Consider the following 17,503-nt stretch of genomic DNA (forward strand, 5'->3'; position numbering starts at 1 on the left):
AATAGCATGTTAAAATTGTCGCTTTTTGAGGGTGAGCAAAAACACACCGTTTTGTGTCTGTTCCTTTAAATGCAAACGAGCTGCTGCTCCCGGCACAGAGGGCGGAGCTTCAAGAGCTTGCACTACTCACACGGGACATGCACTGAAAAGTTCAAATACGTTTAGCCTTTTATGTTCAAACCGGATTCAGACAATGATGGAGAGACTCGAGAAGAAGTGACAACATGTAGAATGCAACAGGACATTTCTGAATGGTTAATTGATGAATTTATGTAGCTGATGTGTAGTTGTCTTCTAGTCATTGATAAGCATATTCTGTCTTGATAATCTATAAATCGTGTTCAGGGGACGGGGTTTATGTAAATTCTAGGGTTGGGGATGTCACTAACCCGGAGGAATGTCGTGTAGTCCCTGCCAGCCGTTTGTTGTAGTCCTTAAAAAGCATTTCTTTAAAAGCAAATATCTCCCTTTGCTTTGAACTTTGAGCATTGTGACTTTGCAGATGTTGTTTATGCTCAAACAGCAACATTACACACTAACTAAAGTTAAAAAAGTGAAATCATAATCAAATAAATTCCCCTTTAAATAAATAAATGATTTAGATAATAAGGTTAGTTAAACAAGAAATGTTCCCACCCCTGCAAGCACATAGGACAATAAGTCTGGTTGTTCTACACTGAATACATTTTACTTCTTACTCTATCCCAACCACTCCTGTAGCATCATGTTACCCATGGGCAACTACCATTAATCCTATAATTTGTTTGAAGCTGGGTAAGATTTGTTAGTGGAGTCCATTGTATCTAGAAAATTGTACAAGAATTACTTGCCATGCAATCACGGCGGCAGCCCGGAGGTTAAAGCAATATCTAGATGCCATTAAAGGAAGCATTCTGTAAGACAAAAAGCCTTTTAAGTTATGTCCAATTTGCTCATGGAAATGTGCCACTACTAATTCACTCTGGCACATCCCCTTATAAGGCCGAAGTCAGGCTTTCCACATCACTGTCGGCATTCACCCCATATACTGATTATTGAGGTTTGAACAGGTATTTGAGTTAAGAATATCCCAATACTGTATATGTTCATTGTGGAAATGGGAGCTTCAGAGACCGAAGTGTACTATCTGACCTGGTCAAATTACTTGTTGAATTTTAAGAAACTTGTTCCTACAGACCATAATTGTGAGGTGGTGAATTGGGCAATGCTCACTGTGAAGAGTGCATTCAGAAATTGTAGACACTAGCTGGATGAAGCTCAAAGCCCCTTCCCTCCTGCTGACACATCATGGGAACCTTGAGTATATAAAGGTTGCCAAGAGGTAAAACCCAAACAAGCAAGTGACTCTATTTTGTACCCTTTTAAACATCACTTAAACATCAAATAATACAAAGGCACAGGTATTTTCTAGGCAATTTGAGGGGCAGACAGGGAAAACTGTTTCAATACTGTCATTGTTTTTACAATTCTGTTTGGTGCGGCACAGAAATTACACACTTGAGGGTGAAGTGTGTAATTTTTGCTGTGATTCTATGGTGATGTTGTGTAAATCCTCCCACTTTCATTGCATCTCTTTTCATTCTGCTGATACACATTTGTTTTTCTTCTCTCCCTGCGGTTGGCTTTGGCCTATCCTAGACAGGAACAGTGGACACTGGACAGTGGACATGAGACTCTGGTCAAGACATCCTGGCTCCAGGGCCTCTGCACAGTCTGTATGAAACCTGGAATGTGAATATGAGTGCATGTAAATGTGAGAGGACACACACAGAGGTATCATTTCCCCAAGACCTCACACAGTGACAACAACTATTTATTACCAATAACCTTCCTGGTGCCTCTGAGAATGCTGAATAATGGAGTGGTGAATGTATTACCTTTATAGCAAGATGATCAATCAATGGCAATGTCAGCCTCCTATGTTTGGTAATCATCACTTCCTCTTAAAGACGTGTATTACATGTAAATCAACAGCATACAGTTGCCACAAAAAGTATTTGGACACTTTTAGACACTTACTGGTAAACCACACTAAAAAATGTCTCAATTTTACTGCATTAGACACACATTTTCAAACCAAATGGCTTGTGCAAACAAATTACGCTAGAGATTTTTTTTTGTTGAACTTTTTTCCCTGTTGTCCAAATTTTTTTTACCAACTGGTCTCAAAGTCATTGTGTGTGTGTGTGTGTGTGTGTATAATTTTATATCAGTCCCCCTTTAGTTCACATGAACATGTTCCACAAACTTTGACAACCGAAGTATCCAAGATTTGTTTTAATCTTTATTTTGAACATCTGCATATGCATATCTCCATTTTGTGACATTTTTCCACTGAAAAATGTGTTTGTGCAATGTATTTAAAAAAACAAAAAAAAGCCCCTTGTTTTGATATTTTGTATAATAATGCAAAGATATTTAAACATTCTTAATTGTGACTTCAGTGTCCACTTTTTGGGGCCACTGTATCCGTACACACACAAAGTTACAGACATACAAAGTCATGATGTTATTTAAGGAAGCTGTATTGTAACATAATGACACATTGCATTCATTTCTGAGAAGTCCTGTTAAAAGAGACAGAAAAAGTGGAGGAGGGAAATATGTGGCGATGTCTTGGATTGCACACTGTCTCTCAGGATTTGCGTCAGTGGCCAGTTTCATCCGTTTTGGAGCCGTGTGGTATCTGGAGGCTTAATCCTGAGCTAAGGCTCATCTTGTGCTCTCATTCACCACAAGTGCCTTCTTTAGAATCTGTAAATATTAGCTCAAGATTATTTTAGAAATAAAATAATTTTATGAAAGGAAGCCACTGCCAGTGATAAGGAATCTATTTAAATGTATAGCTGCTGGCATTGGGGTTTATTTATTATTTGCGCAGCAAGCAAAACTGACTCGGCTAAAGCATTCCTGTGGATATCTAAATTCAGAACGGACATGAAGTCCTTCAGAAGTTAAAGGTGAAGTGAGCAAATTCTGCACCACTAGAGGCCCCAGTCTAAATTGCAAAATAATGGGCTCTAGTGGATTTGAGTTGTTTCATGTTTGTATACTTTTATACTCATTATAAACTATTTGCAATATCTATAGTAGCTCTTAAAACATATTTTCCTTTCTTTTGTCTAAAAACTTGAAAATGTGGACTGATGTTTTTTCTGTGTGTGACTAAATGTCTACTCATGCTAGATTCTATCTTCTCGTTCCTAAAGGTTAATTTCCAGAGCACTTCTGTGATTCCCAGTGGAGACGCTGAGCTGGCAGTAAATATCCAACAGTTTTGTTTGAGCTAAGATTGTTCAGTGAAGTGGAATGTTCACATGTATATTTTTAGACAAAACTTCCTTTTTCTTGATTTACTGTTAACAGTGACTCATTCTATCACGGTGTAATTCAATGTGCAAGTACCTTGCTGTCCATGACTCAATGCTGTCTGAAAGGGATAGAGATTAAGATTACGTTAAGAGACAGGTGATGTCATGAAGCATCTTTCTCCAGTTTTTTTTTTTCTTTAGTTTAGAAATGTGCCACCTCTTAAACAATCATCAGATGTCCATTTCAGAAAATCTTCAGATTTGTGGAGGAATCTTTCTCTTTGGCACAAACATTAGCTCATCACCCACAGACGTAGGGTAGTGAGCGCCTCTCTTTCAGGGTTTCCTCAGCAGGTCTCTGCGTATGGATAACAATGTTAGTCACATAACAAACGTTCTGAATGAGCTCTGAGCTAATGTTTAAAACCATACACCAGTATGTCTAAATACACCACCACCCAGACATATCACTCTCACAAGTGCTCCGCCAGTCGTAAAAACCCATGCCAAACTTGGATTAGCATGGGTGAAACTGGATGATCCCTTATGGTGTTTGTGTCCTCTTCCTCACCAGTGCTTCCCAACGAGATGGGTGACCTCTCCTGGAATGTGCCCCAGAGTTATGTCATAAATTATTTTGAAGAGAGCATAGGATAATCCCTATTTAGGTCTATTCACGTGTTATTGAAGCATTTGTTTCTTCTCAGCACCACCTGACCACAAAGACGTGACCTTTTCTGAACGTCAGCCAGTTCAGCGCTGAAAGAAAATCCAGGAAATCAGTGTTATGCATTTTTAAATACAGTATAAAAAAATACATATATTTGGGGAACAAGCATGTAAACAGGTCACAAAGAGGCTGCTATGCTGGCAGGTCACTGTGGGTACCTGGGAGTGGAGCTTTCTCAGGAAACGGTGAGTCAGGACATTCTGAATGTGTCAACAATCCGTCTGTCCGCTCTCTGGACTCAAAGAGCGTGTTGTTCCCTCAGGTAGAGACTGAGGGTCATCCGGGTGTCCCCAGCTCATGGAAAGGTTTAGTCAGCTGGTTTTGAGAGGCTGTTAAAATGAGCCTGAGTTTTGAGTGTATAGGCTTTGGAAAATAAAACTAACGTAACGGTAAAAGTGGAACCTGGTTTATTAAACCAATTTTGTGGTGATACAACTTTACAAAATGCAGCTTTTATTTTCCTTAATATAACATTGCCTGAAAAAACACTTTGTTTTATATCCAATATTTACAATTACAGAGTTTCAGTCATATATTTGCTTATTTATTACCACTATATTTAAACTCAGAAGCTGAAAGTACAGGCCTGTTTTTGGTGAAAACTTAAGGATAAAGCCTATATAGAATAGAATAGAATAGAATAGACTAGAATAGAATAGAATAAATCTTTATTGTCCACCGAAGTGGACATTTTTCTTTGGCTCACCAGACTAAAAAGACAAATACAATAGACATGCAAACAACAACTCATACAAGAGGAAATATTTCAAAAAAATAAAAGATACAATATAAAAAATCATGATGAAGATAAATATACTTAAATACATCAAGTTAACTCCTTTGTTGTTGTCACTTAATTTGATTAAGGATACTAATGGCATTCGGAATAAAGGATTTTTTAAAAGTACTTTTAGCCAGAGGCACTCTGAAGCGCCTCCCGGACTTCAGAAGTTCAAACTCACTAGCGAGGGGGTGGGTACTATCTATTGTGATCTTTCTTGCTTTTTTACTCATTCTGTCAATGTATATTTGAGTCAACTGTTTTTGTGGTTTTCCTGCTATCTTACTAGCCATTAACACTATCCTATTAAGCTTTTTCTTAAACTTGCAGTTTAAATGGCCAAACCAAGCAGAAAGATGAAAAGTTAAAACACTTTCAATGTGTGTGATATACAAAAGCTCAATAATCTTAGTACTGACACCCAAACAGTTCAGTTTTCTGAGCAGACTTAGACGTTGTGTGCATTTCTTGTAAATAAAATCTGTATTTTCTATAAAACTCAGGTGATTATCAAGAACCGTACCTAAATACTTAAAAGTTCCCACTGTTTCAACTACTTGACCATTAAGTAACACTGGCTCTGTTACTATGTCTTGTTTTTTACAGAAAATTAGCTAATTTGTCTTCGCCACATTCATTTTATTAATTCAAGGGCCTTAATATGTGCTAAATAATAGGCTTCATCAAAGGGATTCGTTTTTTGTAAAAGGCCTACTAAGGCCATATCGTCTGCATATTTTATTAATTTAAAGGTACTATTGTTTATGGAGAAATCATTCGTAAATAATGAAAAAAGCATAGGGGAAAGAACACTGCCTTGTGGACAACCTGTACTAATAATATGCACTCCTGACAAAAAGTCATTTACACATACCCTCTGAGTGCGACAGGAGAGAAAGTCTCTGATCCATATAATCAAGCCTCTATCTATATTAATATTAGCTAGTTTTTGCAGAAGAATGTGTAACTTCATAGAATTAAATGCTGCACTAAAATCTATGAATAAAACTCTAGCAAGGCCTTTAGAAAGTGCAAGTTGTTTTGAAATAGAATCTAAGAGGATCAGCACAGCATCATCAGTCCCTCTGTCACTTCTGTACGCGAACTGCAGCGGATCTAACACGCCACTTACTTGAGAGGTCAGGAGATCTACCAGAACTCTCTCCATTGTTTTACACCATATGGAGGTAATGGCTATGGGTCAGAAATCTTCAGGCTTACTTGCACCAGGCTTCTTAGGTATAGGCCTTATTAAGGAGAATTTCCAGGACGTGGGTACACCTGCAGCTAAAAGAAAATTAAAAAGCCTTGAAAAAACACCTTTTAATTGTAAGGCACAGTCTTTAAGTAAGCGGGCTTTCAGGCCATCTGGGCCAGTGGCCTTATTCGGCTTTAATTTGGTGAGGCTTTTGGCAACAGCTTCTTCTTTAATAAATATTTGTGAACCTATGGGAAGATTTTTACAGATGTCATCACACTCATCCTCATCATCCACAGTGTCAAACCTGCAGAAGAACGTGTTCATTTCATCTACCAAACTAAGACTGCAAACTGCAGGACTATTGCTTTTATTGCAACTTTTTCCCATTAAAATATTCAAGCCCTCCCAAGCGCTGAAAAATTTATTCTCTATTGTGTGTTTTTATATTCAATTTTTGCCTTGAGGATATCCCCCTTTAATTGTTTCCTTTTTTCCTGTTCTAACTCCAAGTTGCCTGAACAAAAGGCTATCTTTCTTTCATTAAGGCAGGTTTTAAATTTTTTAGAAACCCAGGGTTTATTATTTGGGAATATTCTAATAGTCTTTGTTTCAGACACACAGTCTTCACAGAACTTAATGTAGGATGTTAAAGTGTCCGTAATTTCATTCCCATCCTGGCAGGATTCAAAGAAGGTGTCCCAGTTTGTATTATCAAAACAGTCCCTTAGTTGATCTCTATTTATTTCAGACCACGTCTGTATCTGCTTGACAACTGGTTTTGTCCTTTAAAGGGAAAGCTTTATTTTTTGGCAAAAGATGTATTAGCCTACATTGTGATCAGATTTCCCTAAGGGTGGTCTGCACAATGCTTTATGCCTCAGGGACATTTCCATAGCAGCGGTCAAGGGTCCGATTTAGCCGTGTAGTACAGTCAACATATTGTGAGACAGTGGGCAGATGTGTAGACAAATTACATGAATTAAAATCTCCGAGGACATATAAAAGAAGAAGTTGTCCAAGACATTTAAGACAATTTTTCCCAGATCACTTATCATTGTAGGCTATATTCCAAAGCTTTGTACTCCTAAAGCAGGCTTACACTACATGACTTTTGGTTGGATTTTGCTGTCGCAGACAGATTTCCAAGGTCTGCGACAAAACCCCCAGATCATGGCCAAATCGGTGCTCATTGCGGTCGCTGATGCTCATCATATATAAGCATGTCTGTGACGTGATCTGAGTCGGTCTCAAGCAGTCAAAGACGCTGCAATATTTTCAAACTTGTTTTAATATACATGAATGCAAGGCGACAATTTGACCATAACTGTTTATACTAATAAACTAACAAGAAATATATATTTTTTTAAATAAAAAAGTGGTATTTGCTCTAATGATATTGATATATTTTATTTACCATCAGTTTTTGCTGAACAGACATGGACAGTATGTATTTCTGACAAATCTAAAAAAAATAAATTGTCTCATCTTTTTTTATGTAGCCTACATATGACTTGACTCATGGCAGCAAGCATGAGCGGCTCTCTAAAGTCTCATGTGAATTCTGAGAAAACATTTTTTCCTTGTTGGCCTAGGGCTGCCACTTGGCCAAAGATCTTGTAGTTTATTGCTGTTGTGTTGTGTAATATGAGTGCTGCTAAGACAAGACTACGACAGACGAAAACATTTGAAATAAATTGTTGTGTAGTGAGCACCATGGTGACTCATGTAGTCTCAGTTCTGTAGTGTGAGCTTGTCTTTAGTTGGTCATGAACCCACATCACATTTAAACTTCACCAGAGAGCACCTCATCTGAAACTATATGTTCAGAATCAGAATTACTAACTGACATGATTGCACTACAGATGAAAAGGCAAGAATAAAGGAAAGGTTTTGAACCAACAGTAGCAGAAATAAAGGAAAGAGGAAATACGTGATTTGGAGAAGTCCAGAAAGCATGAGCGTAAACAGTGTATTCAGAAAGCATGAGCGTATTACAGTGCATACAGTGTATTCATGGTCAACAAACTCAGGAACAGTATGGAACTAACACATGTACATGAAATAGTGAAATTTATGTTAACTGTAACATTATGTAAATAATTATGAGAATAAATTAATAACAGTGGGCGACTGGGCGTCCTGAGTAGTAGCCCAGCAAACATTGGTCCGACGGCAACGTCGTGTCCCTGGCCAAAAATAGTCGCGGTATGACGGCATAAATCGGTAAAAATATGTAACACAGAACATTTCCTAAAAATGCATTCAGATACATGTGTGCATGTCTACAGTTATCTGAGGTTGCATGTATAATTGTTATTTTGACTTTTAGCTACGTGTAGTTCAATATATACCATGTTGTGTTTCGGGTGAGAGAGGACGTCACCATGGCGACGTCTTTTACACGTGCATTTATAGTCCATCATGACCCTCTATGAAATCAATTGTGATAAAGCTGTGCTTAATCCTTGTGTGGTTAATACTGCAATAATTAATTTAAATTTTTTATTAAATTAAAGTTTTAATAAGTTGTGTGAATACGTCCACTGACGTCCTTTACACGTCTATAGTATCGGGTGAGAGGACGTCACCTGGCGACGTCTTTTACACGTGCATTTATAGTCCATCATGACCCTCCATCATGGAATCCTTGTGAAATATGCAAAAGCTGTGCTTAATCCTTGCATGGTTAATACTGCAAAAATTCATTTAATTGCCCAAGTAGTTTTTAAGAGGTTGTGAAGACGTCCACTGACGTCCTTTACACGTCAAGGCTGTGAATACACGTCCACTGACGTCCTTTACACATCTAGTCAAGCAAGACAGAAAAAAAACCCCCAGGAATTATCTTTATGAAATACACGAATTGTATACAAAGTAAATATATTTACTTTATCTTGTTTAAATAAATTATAATCACACAGTTCCCAGTGTGGTTAAGTTAGGGTGACCAGATGAGATTGGCTGAAATTCGGGACGGGGGGGGGGGGGGGGGGGGGGGGGTGTTATATGGGTCTGGGGTGACGCGATGGGGGGCTTCTATGATATTAGACTGCGTAGCCTATAATAAAAGATAATGAATTTCAAACCTGAACCAAACATATTTTTATTCAAAGATCAACAGTCTGTCATTATTCTTTAGTCTGCCACAAAAAAAAAAAAAAAAACACATTAAAATCATGAACTCAAATGTCATTGTGAAAAGAAAAAAACAATGACTGTTGTAACTTGTAAGTAACAGTGCGTAAATCAGACCTTTCAGTATAGCCTAACGCTAATAAGCTTAAACGAAAATAACGAGATAATTGTGTAGTGAAGTATTTTGTTGCTCGCGGCTGCAGCAACTTGCGCTCTAATAGGCAAAATAGGCTACAGAATATTTCGTTCTGTATTGACAGGTGCAATATTTGAAAATCGATCATATTTTTTTATTTTTTATTACATTTATATCTGCATTTATGTAAAAACTTAAACTTTCAAACATCAAAATGTCATTTATTAATATGTTTTCATGTCAAAATGACATACAAACATCTTTTCCTATTCTATTTTGCCTTGCGTGTCGCGTGAAAAATAGGCGTCGGTTCTATTTCTACCATGCACGCGTTTTCCGCGCGGCTCGAGGCGCGCCTGAGACGCGCGTGTCACGCAGGCAGTGTGCAAGCTCTAACGGACGAGTTAACCTGTTAACAGGGGAGCCGAAATAAAAACGGACACGCCACGCAGCCAGTGTGTCGCCGGCCTCAACCTCCGCAGACAGTTTTTAATGTTTATCAGACAACTACTCAAGATTTTGCTTTAGTATAATTTTCGGGACAATTAGGGCCAGATTCGGGATTCGGGACAACAGTTTAGATTTCGGGACTGTCCCGAATTTTTCGGGACGTCTGGTCACCCTAGGTTAAGTTAATGCAAAGCCTCTGCATTTTAGTCATTATTTCAACCTTAGCCTACCTTACCTTTTCGGTAATGTTGTGTTTTTTATTTTTTATTTTTTTATGGAATGTATGCATGTAAAACAGAAATATATCTGGTCACCATTTATGTCTGAGTTGGATGTAATTGCCAAAACTGTGCTGCCAAGATGTAACAAAAGATCTCCCGACATTACCAAATCCCGCGATAGGTTAGATTATCTCACGAGATGTTAACGCGTTTTCCCCATAGACTCACTCCGGAACACTGAAGTTTGAACAACCACGAAGAGAGGAGGAATTGAGGCCCATATTATTAAAAATCTACTGTTGGGTACGTACATTTTGTATTATTAGATTCACGTGCTAGAGTTTTACTTGTTTGACATGAATGAACCGAAAGAAATGATGCCCACATTGTCAACTGAAATTGGCTAACTGAGTTTGGCTAAAATTAGCTAGTAGGCTAAAAGTTGCTTTGAACTTATACAACGGTATACCATAGTATAAAGTATGTTTAATGATACAGTCAAAGTTATTACTGTAAATTATTAATGTAGCCTTTTGAGAGTTTCTTTCAGAAAGTAAATTATCTGAAGTAGAATGAAATGTTTAGCTGGATTTGAACATGTATGTTTTCAGTAACTGCTTTAAAAATTTTGTAATTTTAGAATTGCTAAACATGTCTATTCAGGGGACATCACAGCCCACCTGTCTTTATCAGAAATGTCCTGTTCACTTTCTCACTGTTACACACCTAGTTAAGGGTCTTTCTCAAGGGCACCACAGTGGTATTGAAGAGGCAGGGGACAAATGCTGTTTTGAATTTAGCTGAAGACCATACAAATATTTTGAAAATAAGTGCATGTCATTTACCTCAAATTTTTAATTTTCATTTATTTTAAAAAGAAATATATTCTCTTCCCTTAGATGCTGTGAAGAGGTGGAGCCCACATGCTACAGACACTGAAATTGATGCAGCAATGGCAGAACACCTGAAACACACTCCAGGAAGAGCTGGGGGTGGTGGATACAAAAAATGAGCCAAACAATGTGTTTAAGGGATAGTTCACCCAAAAATGAAAATTGTCATCATTTACTCAACCTCATGTTTCAAACCTGTATACCTTTCTATGCTAAACACAAAGATGTTTAGAAGAATGTTTGTAACCAAGCAGATGTCGCTTCCCATTAATAATCATTTTTTCTCCAATAATGGTAGTCAGTGGATGCTCTATTTGCTTGGTTACAAACATTCTTCAAAATATCTTCTTTTGTGTTCAGCAGAAGAAAGAAACTCATACAGGTTTGGAATTTGGTGAGTAAATTACATAATTTTCATTTTTGGGTGAACTATCTTTATAATTCAGTATTTTGCAATTGGTATTTTAGTTTGGTTAACAAATCGAGAGCTTAGAATTATAAGGTTCTATCTCCGTTTATTGTAGTTTATAAAGCATCAAAGTTTTTAAACTCGGTTTATGTTTTGTGAGATGGAACCTTTTATTTTATTAATAACTACTAACAATTTTTTTTTTTTTTACAAAAATAACATCACACAGGCATTAATAAACACCTAATGGATCAGATTGTCAAAAACTCAATTTCAACCAAAAGTGGAGATAGAACCTTAAAATTCTAAGCTCACGAAATGTTAAACATTGAAAAAAATAAAGAGAAATTTTGGCTGTTCAATATCAATAAAATGTTGTGCTTAATCAGAACATGCTTCTTTTTTGCTTATGTCCACAAATAATGTGTTATTGTTTTTGATGTACACGTGATTAAAACGTTTTATTGACGTTCAGGTCTGACTGGACCAATTTTGGACCTTTTTAGAACCTTTGTCAAGATGTGTAGGCTAAACCTCAAGACTTGATTGTCTTTCACGATGTTACACAATAGGTGTGTGATTATTTTATATGCAGGCTTATATATACACTTAAATTATGCAGCAACACATTTAAACACATATGACGACGCATTTAGACGTCCAGGGACGCGCAGAAGAGACGTGGAATTCACGGCCAGAAAAGACGTGGAATTCACGGCCAGAAAAGACGTGGAATTCACGGCCAGAAAAGACGTGGAATTCACGGCCAGAAATGACGTCGGTTCAACTTCCATTTTGGAACTATTTTTCAACCATGACGGGACGTCTCGGACGGACGTCTTTTCAACGGTCATTAAACGTCCAAATGTTTGCTGGGAGGCCTTGCCTATATGTAGCCTAAACTGGGGAACACAAAGGAAATAAACGTAGGAGAAATACGTTCATGAACTTTAGATACTTACTTTGGAAGTTAGTAATGGTATAATTAATGGTTACAATCCCGCAAAAATTGTGTTTTTGACTGTCTAAATCTCAAATATGATTTACCTCAGGATTCAGAACCCTCGCGGACGGAGTGAGTAGTTCACACATCCTCCAGTGAGTGGCAGTAACGCGCTGATGTGCCGCTGATCTCCGCAGCGCAGAGGAAGACGAGCAGGAAGAAGAACACACCACATGAGCTTACAGTCAACTGGGAGAAAAACGCTGTTTACATAAAAATACACAATGAAACCAGAAAAACAACTCAAACAACAGAAGAATGAGAAACATTTCAGGTAAATCAGAGGTTTAATACTTCTTCAGTAACGGGGTTTCAGAGAGATTTGTGGCTATGTCTGGATATTCATTTCAACTGGTAAACATAACCAAAATTATCAAGTAGAATGTAGAAATATTGCTTAATTTAAACCATATCATATGGATAGACAGAAAATGGTGAAGACATTTCCCAATACATAGCGTAATTAATTCTGGTATACTTGGACAACTTTGCATCTTTCAGGATTTCTTATTACACTGGCTAAACGTCACAGCAAAATGTATTAATATCCACTGTGTGTTTTGAAAAGGCTGTGTCCAAAACCTGAAAGTGCCATCTTCATACAGTGTATTCATTAATATGAATGGCTAAAATAAATGTATTTGGGTTGTGGGACCCTTGTATTTAAGCATAGTTCTGAAATTATATTCTGAATGATTTAAATATCAATTGTAGGTATTTCTTAACCCTCTGAGCTTCTTCGTCCGAAAACGGGCGAAAACTTGAACGTTTTGAATTGTTTAATTTTTTTGGTTCATCGGATGGGGGTGAAACTTGGTGACTTTTGTTTTTTTACCTATATGAACACACAAAAAAATCAAGGAGATGATTCTGATATGTTAAAGGGTCGTAAAAAAAAAAGTCACACTTAGCTTCCTCCCGCCCGAAAACGGGCGACATAGGAAATGAATGGGAAATACGAAAAAATAGCAAAACTCAGAGAAACTTTTGGTGGTACAAGCTACAAATCAGCCACTGTGCTGAAAAAAAGTGTACAGCAATGAAGGGGTGACACTCTAAAACATCAAGAGTGCAAATAAGACACCCCCCCCCCCCCCCCCCCCCACACACACACCCACACACACACACACACCCACACACACAAACACACACACACACAGAGAGAAATGAACTGGTAAGACTGAAACAGCAAATTTTGCCCCAAACTATATAAAAATTATATAATCATAATAACTCCAAAACTATAGCAAGGAGAATCAAAAGTTAGGTATCGTTTGAAAGAACTCTTTTTAAATTTTTTGAAAATATAAATTACATTACATTTAGACATTGTCCTGCCAAGAAATGGCGGATAAAAGACAATATATATATATAATTTTTATTATGATTTTGCATATCTTTCTTATTTGTCAAGGAATAACTCCGGAAGGAAATAAGGTAGGAGGAAAATTCTTTTTTAGTGAAGTCCCCCTACATGTTAGCTTCATTTGGATAAAAAAATAATAATTTTTGGATAAAGGAATCAAAAGTTACAGCATTTGGAAAAGAGATAGCCTTTTTGTACAGTCTTTGACACCCCCTCATGGGCAATTTTTTCTCCATGAAGAATATCTTGTCATAAAAGCAATAGATTATGTTAATTTTGGGCTCATTTTAATTGTAATAATATGCTGTAAAAAATGAAGTGCCATTTTCAATTATCTGAGAATGTTTCATGAGCTGTATGATGTTTTTGACACATTGCAGTACATTATTTTATAGATTATGAAAAAAAAGAAATTCTATTTATCAGCAAATAACTCAGCAATACTTAAGAGTTTTTCAAAGTGGATACATTCACTGTAAAGTTCAGACTCTAAGCTTTCAAATGACATCAACTTTGTGTTAATCAAGGCAAGATTTTAGAAAAATATGGTAATGAATATTTTCGCAGCTAGGTGGCGCCTGCTGGCGGTACACTTGGTTTTAGAGGGATTACTCGGCACTCGTTAGGAGCTAATAAATGTAATTAGATGCATTAAAAAGCCGAGATCCTAAGCTTTAAAATGATATATAATTTGTGTTGTTCCATTCAGTGGTTGCTTAGTAATAAATGTTTTTCTTTCCGAATGGGAATAAATCAAATAAATAAATAAAAAAGCTATAGGCCGCCTATAGGCGGTTATAGGACATGACACAAATTAATACATTTTGAAGCCACTAGATGGCGCTCTTCTCACTTGAATTATTTTTTTTTTTTAGGCCTGCACTCTATTTTGATGTGAAATGCTGCATTTATTGAAAAATAAAATAAAATAAATAAAATAAAAATATATATATTCATTCTAATGGAAAAAATAGCTCATAAAAATTATATAATTAATGCAAAGTATCATAAAAAATTCTAAAAATTCTAAATAATAATCAGAAAACATTATAGAACAAAAATATATTTGATTGGTTATCCTAGGAAAAAGTTAAGTACAATTTTAAGGCTTCGCCCGTTTTCGGGCGGGAGGAAGCTAAGTGTGACCCAATTATGAAGAAGCCCAGAGGGTTTCTTAAACATAAAAAAAAAACATATATTTTTTGCTTTTAATCAAATCTCAATGACCAAGCATTGTTATCAAACTGTTTTGTGTTCATTTGACTTTTTAATAGGCCCATTGTGTTCCTCCAAAGTTTTATAAGAAACAAATGTTCTCATTTGATTGGTGTTGATATATCTAATCTAAGTTTCTTGTCTTTTATTAGTGCAAAGAAGTCAAATAAACATGCTGACCCTGCATCAGACGATCACCTCCAGCAGATTCCTCGTCGTTTGCGTGAAATCATGAAGAGTAAAGAGATGATGAAACAAGGCTCAAAGAAAAGGGGAAAAGGTACTGCCTGTCTTACACAATTTTCAAAAAATTAATTATAATAAAAGTTAAATAAATAAATGGTAAATAAATGCTGCAGCTTGTACTACACAAAAAGCAGACCCATATACTTACTGTAGATTATTTGTAAAAATCATTCAGAATAAGACTCTGTAATTTCTTAATATAAATGTAGATCACTTATTAAACAAATATTGTGCCTAACTTCTGTTTGTATAGTCATTTTAATGTTAAAATGTAATTACTCACAATGGACATGTTATCATATAACTGGAATACCAGCTGCTTAAAATCTGTCAGGAGTTGGGTTAAATCTGTCACTGGTTAATAATTTATTCATATAAGCTCTTAAAACATGACATTCTTTCAAATTAATACATGACATCATTCATTGGAAGCTTGAAGATTGGTACTGATGTTATTGATAATATGTCAATATCAATTGTCGTCAGTATGCCAAGAGAACTTTTAAACAAGCAATATTCATATATTTTTGTCACTGCACATAATTGTTACCCATTTATGCAAGATTATAATTCTTTTAAAACAATTACATGCAAGTTGCCCATTGGTTGAAAATTGATTGATGTGCATCATGTGGGCGGCATCACCCCTCTGCTGTCTGGGTTCTGTCAGACTCAGCAGACAAGCTAGTGACCCACAAATATTGCTCAAGGACACAGGCAGTGGCAAGGGCAGCGGAGGAAGGGACGTCTTTTTGTGTGTTCATATATATCTCTTGTTTTAGCCTCTAAGCCAAAGCTGCTCTCAGGAGATATTCCTGTTCCACACTTTCGCAGAGGACGACAGGAGTCAGAGAAAGCTTACATCAACCGCATGACCCAAGCGACTGAGCACGTCCTCTTCCTCACGAACAACCAGCTAGAGCGGCAGCCGGAGGTCGAGCTAAAGGAAGAAGAGAAGACGGAGGAAAAGAAATCTACTAAAAAGAATTGGTTAGTTTGACTTGCATTACTGATTAAAACTCAAACTGCAAAGTAGGGACGTTAATACAGAGTCCTTAAAAGGACATAGTGATGGAAAAAATAACAAGACAGAAAAATAACAATAACAAGACAGACAACCAATTACAGATTCAGCAAATATTAATTATAATGCATGTTAACTTTTATGAAAGTTTATGATGGATTATAACATATATTATGAATACCCTTTATACTGCATCATACTGTACATAAAGGCTGTAAGTAAAGTGTTACCCAAATATTTTTGTGTTTCCCTGAGAAACTTTACGCTCGCTTGCAAAACCTTTTGCATTTTGCTCACGGAACCTTTCTGTTCCCCAGAAAAACTTTGTTTGCAATGCTCACAATACTTTTTGCTTTCACTTGCAAACAAGCAGAGCTTGAAAGTCTTGCGAGAACACAAAGTTTCTCAGGGGAACACAAAAACATGGAATTATAATTTCCCCTCCTGTCTCATTTTTATTTTCACCATGGTCTTTGTGTGATCATGGCGTTTATTGCTAAATTGATTAAGCTTGTCAATCCAATCAATCTGACAACAAATGCATTAAATAATCATGCAAAACGCTTGTGTCTGCACACCCTTGACTGCAAAGTTTCTCTATAAATAAAGATTATAGTAATTTCAAATACTGCCATAGTGCGTTAAAGTTTACTTAGCTTTATTTTAGGCTCAATAAAGAGAAACTTCGGCAGCAGAGAAAGAAGTTAAACCAGCAAGAGGAGCGTGAAGAGGAGGAGATGTTTAAAGGTATATATATATATATATATAAATATAAATTCAGCATTCTCATCAAATGTCCAAATGTACCCTGAGCATCATGTCTTTTCCTCTTAGATGAGGTACCGTTTGGAGAGGTTGCCATGGCGCCTCCATTACTGAGTGTTAAACCAAGGAAAGCCACAGTCAAACCCCAGGTAAGCTATTTTTGTGCATCTACTCCCTTTTGAGATGCTAATTAAAATGCATTTTGTCTTAATTCCCATCGTGATTTGACCTCAAGGGGGCGCCCAAAAGTCTTCTCCTGAACTCCCTCCTGGGTCACAGCCCTGTGTCGGTAGCCAAACCCTCTATGGCGAGGAAGAGGATAATGGAGGAGGAGCGGGAGAGAGCGGTGCAGCTGTACAGACAGATGAAACAGCAGCAGAGAGACAAACATGAGCAGGACAGGGCTGCCAGGACCTCCACATGATACTCTACTCTTTGTATTGTATATTGTTCTATCATATCTATATGTATATTTCGTTATTCTATACATTTTTGCTACCTCTGCTGATCAACAATGCCATATTGATCAATTTTGCTGTGAAATATTTACAAGTGGATGTAACAGGACTGTATAAAAGGCAAAATAAAAATAAATGTTGACACTTTTATAAAATGTA

The 17,503-nt window shown here is 36.8% G+C and overlaps 1 protein-coding gene and 1 long non-coding RNA gene across 3 annotated transcripts; both read left to right on the forward strand.

Annotated features, from left to right (window-relative positions):
* Positions 1–8,185: 8,185 nt before the first annotated feature.
* Positions 8,186–11,658, forward strand: LOC309493653. 2 transcript variants are annotated; one of them, XR_014204026.1, is made up of 3 exons: positions 8,186–8,246; positions 10,188–10,268; positions 10,865–11,658. It is a non-coding gene; the product is annotated as an uncharacterized lncRNA (long non-coding RNA). The 2 variants fall into 2 exon arrangements; XR_014204027.1 differs by lacking the exon at positions 8,186–8,246 and having other exon boundaries at positions 9,926–10,268.
* Positions 11,659–12,387: 729 nt separating this feature from the next.
* On the forward strand, positions 12,388–17,503 carry ccdc137 (coiled-coil domain containing 137). The gene is made up of 6 exons (XM_082162829.1): positions 12,388–12,544; positions 15,004–15,131; positions 15,880–16,087; positions 16,789–16,868; positions 16,956–17,035; positions 17,122–17,503. Exons 1-6 carry the CDS (start codon positions 12,495–12,497, stop codon positions 17,308–17,310), a joined length of 735 nt encoding a protein of 244 aa, XP_082018955.1. The 5' UTR covers positions 12,388–12,494; the 3' UTR covers positions 17,311–17,503.

Source organism: Leuciscus leuciscus (genome assembly GCF_965113295.1).
Source record: "Leuciscus leuciscus genome assembly, chromosome: 1".
Taxonomy (NCBI): Eukaryota; Metazoa; Chordata; class Actinopteri; order Cypriniformes; family Leuciscidae; genus Leuciscus; species Leuciscus leuciscus.

Excerpts from the sequence above, each read along its gene's own strand:
- ccdc137 (XM_082162829.1), top strand. The coding sequence starts at position 12,495 with ATGAAACCAGAAAAACAACTCAAACAACAGAAGAATGAGAAACATTTC. Across the intron at positions 16,088-16,788 it reads AAATCTACTAAAAAGAATTG|GCTCAATAAAGAGAAACTTC; the intron begins GTTAGTTTGACT and ends GCTTTATTTTAG. Across the intron at positions 16,869-16,955 it reads AGAGGAGGAGATGTTTAAAG|ATGAGGTACCGTTTGGAGAG; the intron begins GTATATATATAT and ends TTTTCCTCTTAG.